Source organism: Mastomys coucha, unplaced genomic scaffold, assembly GCF_008632895.1.
Source record: "Mastomys coucha isolate ucsf_1 unplaced genomic scaffold, UCSF_Mcou_1 pScaffold5, whole genome shotgun sequence".
Lineage (NCBI taxonomy): Eukaryota > Metazoa > Chordata > Mammalia > Rodentia > Muridae > Mastomys > Mastomys coucha.
The window spans coordinates 28,676,296-28,688,614 of NW_022196911.1; the positions used below are offsets into that span (position 1 = coordinate 28,676,296).

The 12,319-nt window shown below is 43.8% G+C and overlaps 1 protein-coding gene across 9 annotated transcripts in view; it reads right to left on the minus strand.

Annotated features, from left to right (window-relative positions):
- Ranbp17 (RAN binding protein 17) overlaps positions 1 to 12,319 on the minus strand; it is a 301,497-nt gene that overhangs the window by 11,140 nt on the left and 278,038 nt on the right. Inside the window, exon 28 of one of the 9 annotated variants that reach the window (XM_031354605.1) lies at positions 9,041 to 9,114. The exons of 7 other annotated variants lie outside the window; for them this stretch is intronic. In XM_031354605.1, coding sequence (XP_031210465.1) covers positions 9,109 to 9,114 — 6 coding nt within the window. In that variant the 3' untranslated portion in view covers positions 9,041 to 9,108. Of the gene's footprint in view, positions 1 to 9,040; positions 9,115 to 10,167; positions 10,666 to 12,319 lie in introns of those variants that run through there. One more of the 9 variants, XM_031354603.1, reaches the window with a different exon arrangement.

The following is a 12,319-nucleotide window of genomic DNA, read 5'->3' on the forward strand; positions in this document are numbered from 1 at the left end:
CTCTGCTGTTTGCTGAAGTAAAATAAGCAAAGTTCTAGCTTACGTTGGGCACTTTCCTGCTAAGACAGTGAGCATGTTAGGATGAAGAGCACTATGCAGAAAACTGAACTATGCCTCAATCTATGGCTCACCATGGAATGCTTCAATGTCTTAACACAGACCCTTCACTTCAAAGAACCTTGTTTTTGAGAACAGATGGAGCCCACTAAGCTGGAGACCCTAGGAAGGCCTGAGGCTGGGGTTTTCAGGTTACCAGGCATCATCTTCATCATCTAGCAAAGCCAGGCCAAAGAAGAACGAGACAGGGCAGTCCTACCTAACAGCAGGTGGGGCCCGATAAATTTTCTCACCATGTAACAAAGTCAGCATTTATGGAGTCTACTGTGCGTTCTATTCTCAGGTAAACCTTTGGAGAGCATTATCTGTCACACATCTGTATACACTAATGGTCAGGGCATACTTGATCAAGGTGCTGCTAGGATGTAAGGTTAGTTCAGGTCAAATGCAAGAATTCGAGAATTCATTATGCCAACCTGTGGCCACAAGGGCCCAGAATGTTCTGAGTGAGGCTCAGAGCCCCTGGCTGTGCTGGTTCCTACTGCAGGCTTCCAGGGCCTGACAGAGGTGGGTTTCCTTCTTTCCCCTTCCGTGGCCTGGACATGGCGCCTGCCTGCTCTAGCAGTTCCGTAGCCATGCAGCTGTTGGAGTCTGTGATTAGAACCCGGGGCCATGGCTTCTGAAGAGTTTGCAGCAAGCCTCTCTGCTTCCCACCCAAAATGCTTACAAGTTTAGTTACTCTATTTACAGACTCGGAAAGTGAACAATAGTAAACTTAAGAATGTCTTTGGAAATTGATCCATTGGGTATTTCATGGGAAATCATGACTTTCCTCTCACTCAGAGTACCACAGTTTAAATGAACACCATAGAAATTAGTAAATTAGGCTAATTTTCTCTAGGATATAATACTTCCTATAAAGTAGATGTTTCCATGGCTAGCACCTGATCATGCTGACTGTGTCCTGACTGTGCGGTGATGCTCTGGCGATGTTCTGGGAACAGTTAATGATAAATGCATCCAAGTCTTAAGAGCTGTCCTGCGCCTAGGGAATGCACCAGCCTTTCAGAAGGCCAGGAAGAGAGGAGAGGAAGGCTGACCTTACCAATAACAACATAACAAACAAAATGAAGCAAAGCGCCCCACCTCACACAACTGCCTGAACAATGCAGCAGGATTGGAAAAACTAAGAGAAACCTCTCTACCTCCATCGCGGTTTCTCCACAGCACCTACCCTAGATAGAGGTTCGGGGACGGGCGTCAGAACACAGCTGAAGGAAAAAGGCCTCCAGGTTTTCAGTGCACTCAAGGCAGGGGATGTCTGTCATTACTGAGTGCAGTTCCTGAGGCCACATGCACAGAAGATATTGAAATGTGATCCTGCTCAAATTAGATACTAGCTGTCTTTAGGGAAGGAGAATCAATCGCTCCCTTCGTCTGCCATCTTCCTTTGTGATATTAGTAGATGGTATGAGAAATGAATACAGTGGGCAAAGAAGCACATATTTTGTTAAACCTTCTGCCTCTTCAGATGAACTGAGAACTACCATTTACATTACATTAAATTTAAAATACCTGTCCATATCAAGCAATGCGCTGGCATTGAAGTATTTAGCATTTAAAATGCAAAACAGTAAGATGAAACATAAGATGAGGCACGTTTCCTCCTCTGAAGAAGCCTGCAATCAGTGATGGGTGACCTGTCTCCCTGAGGTCGTCATCTGATGAGGCCGACCTGCTTGGTCTCCACACAGTGTCAGCCTTGCTTTAAAACTGGGAGGGGATGCTTTAAAGGCACTCCAGGTTGAGCCAGCTCAGCCAGCTCTGGCCACAAATGAGCCTGAAGTACATGAAAACACAGTATCCCTGGCTCCCCTCAAAGAAAGTTAAGGGACGCTTGTGCTCTAAGTGATGAATTGTCTAGAATATTTAAAAACTCTTGCACTAAATGTAGTATCTAAAAAAACCACAACCTAGCTTCACTGTTCTTTCAATTTTCTCCATTACCAACCTTACCCCTACTTCTCAAAACATTCATTTTAATCATGGCTTATTGGGGAAAGAATTACCTGCCAGTCTCCCAGCTTAGGAGAAGGTCAAGCAAGAATGAAACTTCAGGATTAATTAATTGAGAGTTCTGCATGCAATGTGTCTATTCTGAATGTTATAGCACACATCACTAGGAAAACAGTTTTATTTTCCAGGGTTGAAATAAATTATAATAAATTATTCATTTCAGTGGCAGAGATGTACTGGAGAGCAACAGCAGGAGAATTGACTACGCTACACTGCGAGGCTCAACCCTGAATCTTCATTAGCCATCGGAAACTTTTACACGTAGTAAATCATATTTCAAGTAGCTGCAGATCTCATAGAGCAGCTACCACATTAAAATAAACCAGAAAACCTGGGGTCCAGGAGGCTGCAGGGCTTGCCACTCAGCACTCTCTCTTTTCTCCCCTCCCCCACCCAGTTCCCCCTCCCCCACTCCTTGCCAACCAAACAGCATTTGATTCAATGTCATGTTAAAATTAAGACTTCCCAGTCAAAACCACCATCTGCATTTCCTGTAGATAGGTGTGTTAAGAAGGCCTGTGTGCTTGGCAATGCCACTCGCCTAGTTTTCCTTCAAGTGACACATGTCCTGCTCATACCAGGGTCTGAATGACTAACATGGACTCATATCTGAGAATTCCTAATGGCCTACAGCAGCCTATGATCAAAAGTATCTATGGCAGCGTGAGAGCCTAGTGAAGACTCATGAGCTTGAGTGCCTACAGAGGCCAGCCTATCTGTACCGGACATGTGTGGCTGAGCACTAACAGCTGCGCACAGCTGCATCCAGGAACAGGGACATGCTAGCGAGAGGAGATGAGATGAGAAAATGTTTAGGACAGCGAGTGCTTAGCATGTTTGAAGGGTGAACAGCCTTGTATGGGAGGCTCTTACTGGCACAAGGCAGAGGTAGGGTGAGGAGCAGACCCTCACCAGGGCCAGGCTACATAAGATCTTTTATGCATGCTAAATGAAGATGGGCATTTGGGCCAGCACACGGAGAGTAGCTTTCAGCTGGGGTCTGCAATACAGAGCAGGAGTTAACCTGGCTGTGGAGAAACTGCCAGAGGCCAGGCTCCTAGCTTGTTCTGTGAGAGCTCACTGGCGAGACAGTGAGGATGAACAAGACTGCAGCAGCAGCCAGAGTGGTCAGGACCCTCACTCATGTTCTGAGAAAGAAAACTGGAACCCGAAACCAAAGGTAGATTCAGAACTTCAAGAACAGGTGCCCAGATTCAAGACTCAATAGAGAAGTGGCAGTCAGACAGTTGAAATGCTTTTCTTAAGCAGGCATTGGGTGCTATTTAATTCATCTATACAGATCACCAATGGAACCAGCAGCAATGAAGCTAAGCCAATGGTGCAGGCACACAGGGCCGCAATGACTTCAGCGCTGGCTCAGGCTACTCAAGACCAAAGGGGGTGAGAAAAACAGGCTACTTTCTGATGTCACCACAACGCTGCCCAGTGAGTATCATTAACAGAATGACGTATGCAGAATGGTGCAAGGGCTTTCCTGGTAGTTATCAAGGCGCAGTGCAGCGAGTGCTAGTTCATAACACATCTGTCAACCCTGTAGGAGGAAGCTCAACATCTCATTGCATCTCATCTCATGGGACAGTCTTCCTGTTTCCTGAAGAGATTTGGTTAGATGTCCCCAAAGATTTTCAGTTACTAGTGAAGGATTATGTTACTTATTTTAAACATGTTTTCCTATGGGGAAAATGATTTTTTGTAGACAATTCATGGGGCCCCCTCAAAAGCATTTTTTGTTAAGCGTTAGCCTAGTATTTACATTGTGTACGTATGTACATAGTATGTTCATAGCCTAGCATTTACAGTCAGGGCACTCTGCTTTTTCAGAAATGAGCCCCCTCATTATTGATATTTTAACATTAAAATACAATTATATAACTTCCCTACCTTCCCCTTCACTCCACACCCTTCCTGCTCCATGTCGCCTCCCCTTTGCTCACTCTCCAATTCATGGGTGCCTTTTCTTTGTTGTTACACACAGACACACACACCCCTAACCTAAATATGTGAAAACAATCTGCTCAGGACTGTAATGTTACCTGTGTGTAAGTGATTTCAGAGCTGAACACTTGGTGGTAGAAAACCAACTGGGGGATGTTCCCCAAGGGAGACTATCCCACCTGCTCTCCACACCCCTTAGTTGCTTGTAGGTCCTTGTCTACCACTGGGGCCCTGTAAGACTTCACTTTTCATGTTAGAATATGTATTGCTGTCATACTGCATCTCCTAGAAATGTTAAGGAAGCTACATTCATGTGCAATATGGCTGCCTAAGTAGGACATGAGCAAGGAGGGTTTTATTTATAGTTGTCCAATGACATGGAATAGACTGGCCAAGATATGGAAAAAATGCTCAAAGATGCTAAGAGCTGGAAGCTTTCTCCCTCAGTAAATGCATGGGCCCAACACATAGGAGAACCCAAGAGTGCGGAGCCTGTGTCCTTGGTTTACTTCATATTTGCTGATACATACCTTGATCAGGCTCTGACCCACGTCCTGGGGATAGAGGTGAGCAAGCCAGTGTCAGTTCTCAAAGAGCCTGCAGCCAGGTGAGAAGATTCACAGTGCAGTACATTAAATGCTGCAAACAAGCCCACACAGGAGGCTTAGAGAGGCCAGAGGACTCCCAATTGTGGCAGGGTCTGGGTGGGGCAGGCAGGGAGGCTTCAGAGAGGGGGCATTTGATCTGCCATAGAGAACGAGCAGTTTGACTTTGTTGTCAGGAAAGAGGGGTGTGAGCGCAAATGTGCGCAGCAGTGCTGGGCAATAATAGCTGTCTGCAGGACTGTGCAGGGAGTATAGGGGAAGCTACTCACATAGACAGGGCTTGCATCTTGTCAGAGGCCTAGTGACGTTTGTAAGAGAGAGTAGCTTTCTGTCCTGTATGAAATGAATGTCATTACAAGACAATGATAATCTCTCTGGCCATGGTACAGTATGAACCACTGACAACCATTCCTCTATGGGAATCGCAGCCTTTGGGACATCTGGGCTATCTCATTTTCCCAAGCAGCAGCAGTTTCTTCCTGTTCTGAGACAGGGAGGCCACAGGCAGAAGGTCACTTGGCTGCTGCACCCCAGTTAGGCCATGCTCATCATCTGCTACCTTGCTGGCTCTGCTGCCAGTAAGCTGAGGAAGGGCATTGACATTATTTCCCTTGGCCCACAGCGCATGACCTAACAGTGTCCCTTGTCAGGAATGGTTCTTCTTGTCAGGAAGCTTTTATTGATGTTCAACCTTCATCTTGCCTTTCTTAATATTATCCCATTATGCCAATACTCTATTGTGCCATGCTAAGTAATTCCCTTTCCTCCTGGCATTTACATCTTCCAAGTATTTATAGACTTATCAAATGCCCCATTTAGTTGTCACTTAGGCAAGCTATACATATTTAGCTTCTTTAATCTGGCCCCATAAGCCAACCCTTCCATTCTCCTAAATCACTTGAGTTACTTCCCTCCAGATTTCTGTCAATTTGTCTCCTGCCTCTCTAATGCAGGGGAGCTCAGGAGAGCAGTTCAGGGTAGGGAGGGAAGGCTTTCTTCCTCTGTGGGATAAGAGCACATTATGCACCTGGATTGGAACTTCTACGGTTTCTAAAACAGGCTGGGCCTCTGCAGGGATGACGGCTCCTTCCTCTCTACACGGCTATCACCTGAACATGTCATCACTACTAAACTACTAGCTCTTTGGCACACATGGGGCGCCTGCTGTATACCAGGTATTGTTCTGCAGCATTTTCCTGCTCTTCCCTTCCTTTTTGTTTCTCACACTTAATCACTGGCCTCTTATTATGTGCTGAATACTTCTGGTACAGAGCTGAACAAAACATGGTCTTGCAATAGTTAGCTTCCTATCACTGTGACCAAATTGCTCTGACACAAACAATTTAAAGGAACAGTGATTTATTTTGGCTCATGGCTCCAGAGGGGCTCAGTTGATGGTGTCTTGGCTTCAGGCCCTGGGCAGAATACCACATGGTTCAGGAGGTTTCTATCTCATGGTGGTCAGGAAACAGAGAGACAGGGATGGGCCAGGTGTAAGACATATCCGAGGACTGCTTGTGACCTATTTCCTTCAGCTAGGTCTTACCTGCTAAGTTTCTTAGAACCCCTAAAATAGTGCTGTCATCTGGGAATAAGTAGTGAGCACATGGCCCTGTGGAGGCCATTTCAGAGTCAACCATAACAGGCCTTAAGGAGCTCATGTATTTATTAATCTCTTATTGTCTACCCATCAAGCTGTTCCTTCTAATCTTGGAGAAATCATCCTGAATGCACTTATCTCTAATTGCTGCTGAGTAGAGCTGCTGTGTTCCATCTGAACTGAGAGGCCACATTAAGTATGGGCATTAACAGAGAGCTCTTGCTTTTGGTGTTCCTTAAGGTGATCTGCCTTGAGGCCCAAGCCACTTTCCTTCAAGCCTGGCACTTTCTATTGCTATCTTTCATGGTGGTATATTATTTTACATTCCTGGCTCACAGGGCCACCAGGAAGTACACATGGAGGTGTTTTACTTGTCTCTGGTGCCAATGTCCAGGTAATGGAGGATGTCGAGGGAACAATGGAATGAGAGACTCTAAGACTTGAGTCTTGGGGAGTTTAGGTCATGAGTGGCTCAGCCAACTGATCCTAAAAGCCAATTCAACTATGCTAGAAAGCCTCTTCTGTAGGATGGCATGATCCTACAGGGCACACAGCATGCAAGTCTTTACTAAGTAGAGCATTTTCAAAGGAAAGGATTTAACTGAAGATGGAATTTCAGGAGCCCAAGCCCATACGGTATATCCCATAAGCATGACATGGCATACAGAGCTCATGGGCTCTGGGTTCTGGGTTCTGATGGTTGGTACATGGGGAAGGCTTAGGTGATGACAGGTGACCAGCCTGCAGACAAACAAACTTTACATTCTGTATGAACGTGGCTCCATCAACAACTGCTGCTGGTTGAACTGCCTCAGAGTTAACAGGCAAATGAACAGGAAAGTTAGCTTCACATTCTTACCATAGGGATGTGCTTCAGGAGTCACAGAAAAACCTGCCAAGTGTCTGGAGAGCAGTAATCACTACCCAGGAGTGGGATACCAGCACGGGACACACCCACATTCCCACAATGCTGCCATCATTCAAGAAACTCCCAGGCTTCTCATTCCTTCTCACAGTGCCTCTCAGAGGAGGAAGAAAGGCAGAAGTCTTGCCTGGCTCCCTTGAACATGGGTGGATGGGTAAGAAAGCACACTGGGAATGAACGGTAGATTAAGGCCCCAGGAAGCTCTTGTCTGGGCAAACTGGGTGAGATCTAGGGACTGGCAATCCTAGCTCTTATCTAGACCATCAATCTGAGATCCACTATTTTAATGACATGCCTAAGGAAATTGACTTTTGAAGAAAAGGGGCTTATTTAGCTTATAGTTTTGCAGGTTTTCAGCTGCCAAACTGATTCTACTGGTTCACCTCTGGTAAGAACCTGATGGTTAATGGTATCATCTAGTAGTTATACACACAGGAAGGAAGCACATCTCAAGCTAGAAAGCAGGGTGGGAGGACCAGGCTTTTGTTGATAATCTCTCCCTTTCTTTCAGTATTGCCACCTGATAATGGAGTTTCTAATCACACGAACCTGAGTGGGGACACACACATCAGGCCACAGTATCAGGCACCACTTTCACTGGCTGTGCAACTTTGAACAAGTTATTTCAACTCTTAGTCTCTGAACATTTCCTCCACTAGTTTTAGATTTACTTTATTTTATATACATGAGTACACTGTGGCTGCCTTCAGACATACCAGAAGAGGGCACTGGATTCCATTACAGATGGTTGTGAGCCACTGTGTAGTTGCTGGGAATTGAACTCAGGACCTCTGGAAGAGCAGTCAGTGCTTTTAATCACTGAGCCATCTCTCCAGCCCCCACTAGTTTACTCTTGATGTACCAATCCTGCCCCCCTCCCCGCTTTTCCTTTTTTTTTTTTTGTTATTTTGAGACAGAGTTTCTCTGTGTAGCCCTGGCTGTCCTGAAACTCACTCTGTAGACCAGGCTGGCCATGAACTCAGAGATCCGCCTGTCTCTGCCTCCCAAGTGCTGGGATTAAAGGTGTGCACCACCATTGCCTGGCTGATGTACGGATATTTTCATGTTTAAAGAATCCACGCCTATTACTGCTGTTATGAGAGTTACAGTAGATTTTCAGGTATGATGGTACTGTGTTAGTGAGTAGAGTTAAGGTATGTATTTCCATTCTTGCCACTACAAGGTGATGCCTAAAATACAGGGGAGAAACAAAGCAAGAAAAGCATTGCTTTGGGCCAAGAATCAAACCTGAACTATCCTCCTCCTCCTCAGTCCAGTGAATGTGACTTTGAGAATGCATGTCACAGAGAAAACTCACAAAGGGCAAAGCACACAGACAACACACCTGCGGTTCTTGATGAATCTGCCTTATGTTACAGACTTTAACTTAAATGATCTTATAAGAGAAGTCTTAGGCTGAGACACATACTGGAAGAATATGTTTATAAATAGCAGGTGATTTCTCAAGGGCAAACCTAGGTTAGTGGGAGCTATGCCTCAAACGTGAAGCCACATTCTCTTGACTCTCTTGTGTTAAGTGAGTCTATATTCATTTGCTTAGTGAGTCCTCACAGCTCTCTTCCTAAGTCAAGAAACTTTAACATGTGAGGATCTTAGGTCTACAATGTGTTGTTTCCTGACTAGGCAAAAAAGCCAGGGTTCTCTAGACAAGACAAGGCATCCCCTGGGAGTCTTCTCCATCTCTGTCCTCCCACCACAGCTGTTTGGTCTTTCCTTTAGGAGTCTCTTAGGGTACCCGCCTCATCCTCTCCTTGTAGACCAGCTGCCTCTCTAAGCGTACGGCAAGGAATGGATGTTTTGCCTTTTGAGTATTTTAATGTTCAGCTTATGTGAGACTTGAAAGTTGACCATCATCCAAGTGCCAGCTTCTACATCTGTGAAGGAAGAACAGGGGATGTAGCTCAGTAGTAGAGAAGCTGCCTAGCATGTACGAGGCTCTGGGTTTGATCCTAGCAATGCAAACAAATCAACAAATCAACCCAGTAAAGATGTAAAGTAACCCAGGTTGGGTCAGGTGTCAACAGCTTATGGCATACATCTTTAATCCTAGATCTCAAAAGATCCCAGTTATCTAATCCTAGATCTCAAGTAGGTAGATCCCTCAGTTTGAGGCCAGCTTGGCCTACAGAGAAACCCTGTCTTGAACCATGCACCCTCAGAAGGGGAAGGGCTCCTTAACTCAGCCTGGGACTTGTGCTGTGCATTTCTAGGGGAGAGTGCAAGCTCTGCTGCTTCTAAATCTGCACTAACTTCTTGAGTCTCAATGATAAAATTTAGACTATAAAATGGCTACACAAGTACTTCAGAGTTAAGAGGTTTAAATAGAAATGTATGCAAGCCCACATCTTAATACACATATATACCCAGCAGTTGTGCATGTCTCATACTCAGCATAGCCTTGTATTGTTTCTACCACATTTTCACTGTACTCGTTCATTAGCATTTTTCTGATAGTCAGAGATGCTCATTCCACAGTGAATTTCTAAGTCTCAGCAGCCCCAGAAACTACAGGGCTGCAGGGTGGTAACAGGGTCAGTAAGCTCCTCGAGCAGAGGCTGCACGGCTCTACTGTGGGTGACGGGTGGGGAGTAGTGAGATGACTGTAGGTGCAGCCTCTGCATTTCACAAGTACTGCTCAGACGGGAAGCTTACACTTAACATAAAGACTTAGTGTAGTTCTCTTTGTGAAATATGTATGAATGCTGCTCTTACTATGAAACCCACATGTTCTCTACAGTGCTTTCATTTTACGAGAAACCTTAAAAACAAACAATGAGGATGAAAAATCACTGCCAGTCGACAGACAAAGCCATCCCATTTGAAGAGTTTGTTTAAAACCTTGCCAGAGTTTGTGTCAGCACTTAACCTATGGAAAATCTCTATAGTGACTTATTTTTTGCAGAGATTTAAAAAAGAGATACAGCCACTGAGTTCTATTTTTTAATTTACAAAGATAGTCAATTACGCTCATCGCTATCAATGAAGAGGCTAAAACCCATCTTACTTGCCAGAACGGGGGAAGAGACTATTACAGAGCATGCTTAATTATCATCCGTCTACATTTCCCCTTACAAAATACTCTCTCTCTGCCTTATATGAATGTGGAGGAAAAGGAGTGTCTGATTCCACTTCCTACAACCCTTCACTATTCTTCGAGCATTTGCTGCAGACTGGTAGCAGAACTGACGGTGCTAAACTATAGATAAAAGAATGATGACAGACTGCAGTCACTTTAATTCATAAAGCAAGCATTCAGAGCCCAGGCATAAGAGACACCATCTCAGTTAAAGACAAAGGCTAATGGCTGGCTTGTTTATTCCAATTTCTTCTTTATGAAGAGCTGACTATTTTCCTTCCTTCCTTCCAATCTCCTTCCTTCCATTTTTCTTCTTTTAAAGATTCTTGGAAAGCATAATTCTCCTATTCTATAAACACACAAACAAAATTGTAAAATGACATCATTCTATTTTCATTTAATTACTTCTGAAATGCTTTCTATTTAATATTCATTACTCAAAAGCTAATTTAAAAGAGAAAGAGATGTGACTTATTCAAAAAGATGTACTGTCATTCACAGCAATAGTTATCTAATATACAGAAGTTAATAAAGCAGATTAATCTACAAGTCCCTTTAAGCCATTCTTGAGTTTTGAACAACTGCCTCTTTGACCTTTCACCTTCATGCTGTGCACCAGTAGCAGGTGCCAGCTGTACAGAAATTATGGCTGCTGGGTTTGGAAGCAAAATCTTTTCTTACTTTGCTTCTGACCAGCAGCTGACCCTGTAGGAGTGATTGTTTCTGGTGCCAGCCTAAAGGCTACATAAACCAGGAGCAGATAAACAAAAGGCTACATAGACCAGCTGCCTTGCCTAAGGCTACCGTCCTGGGCTGACACCTCCACTCCTTCTCTAGCATCCCAAATTGCTCCTTGTTTGCTTCCATACATGCATTTCATCCTTGTTATTTGGTGTGAGGGGTAGGGGTAAGAGACCCCTCCCTTTTGAACTTGACTTTTGAGTATTCCATGTCAAACTGTGCCATTATAATGCTAATATAGGCCTGATTTAGCAACTTTAATAAGAGGCTAAACCCTCTTGTAATTAGATAATAAAATTTTATTATGTATTTTAATATTAAAAGTCTTAAAATCAGACTCTTCAAATCATATACTGGTACAAAACTAAGGCACTTAAATATCATTTCCTCAGAAAACAAGAACCTGCAAAAACATCATGGGTTATTTTTCATTCTCTGAAATGTAAACACGGAATTCCTATGTGGTGGCGGTGCAAGCTCCAACACTCTTAATTATGTGCAGGGAAGAATGGATCTATTCGCGTATGAAGCACACTGTACCATTTCCAGCAACAGTATGAGATGGTTTTGACAGTTATTTTGTGGATACAAATTACACAAGTATAAAAACAATCCCCATAATGATTAAATGCAGTTATGTACATAGGAGAATACCAGTGCAAATGGTAACATATTTAAATGGTTTTCCTTCATTAAAAAAATTATATATGATATTAAACCATCAATCACTGTGGAGGCACAGGAGTTTAAATGTACTGTCACTGGCTGAAATAAATGACTTGGAGACTGGATTCTGGCTCGCTCAATATGGTCTCTTTGCTGTTGCTTAGTCACCCAACTCTCTACTGGCTTAGGCTACATCTGGTGGATTCCATTCCTTTCAATTAATAAGGGAAGTTATGCTATCAATGGATTGTATCCTTCCACTGTGCTTAGAGGTGAGAAAACACATCCACACGGGATGGGAGCCCTCTCTGCTCTGTTAACTTGAACAATATAGGCAGTGCTTCTTCCTACTCTGACTCACGTGTAGACCTGACTTTTCCCTGCAGTTTCAGAAGGGCTATTTTATATTGAGGTAGAATCTTGGCATTACCATTTGGCTGATTCAAATTATTATTTGGTAGTGTACAACCATTACAGACTGTGATTTGGAAAATTAGGATTTTGGGTATTTTCTTTTTTTCTTTTTTTTCTTTTTTTTAAAGATATTTTCTTTATTTACATGTAAATTTCTCCATTCCCAGTTTCCCCTCCAAAAA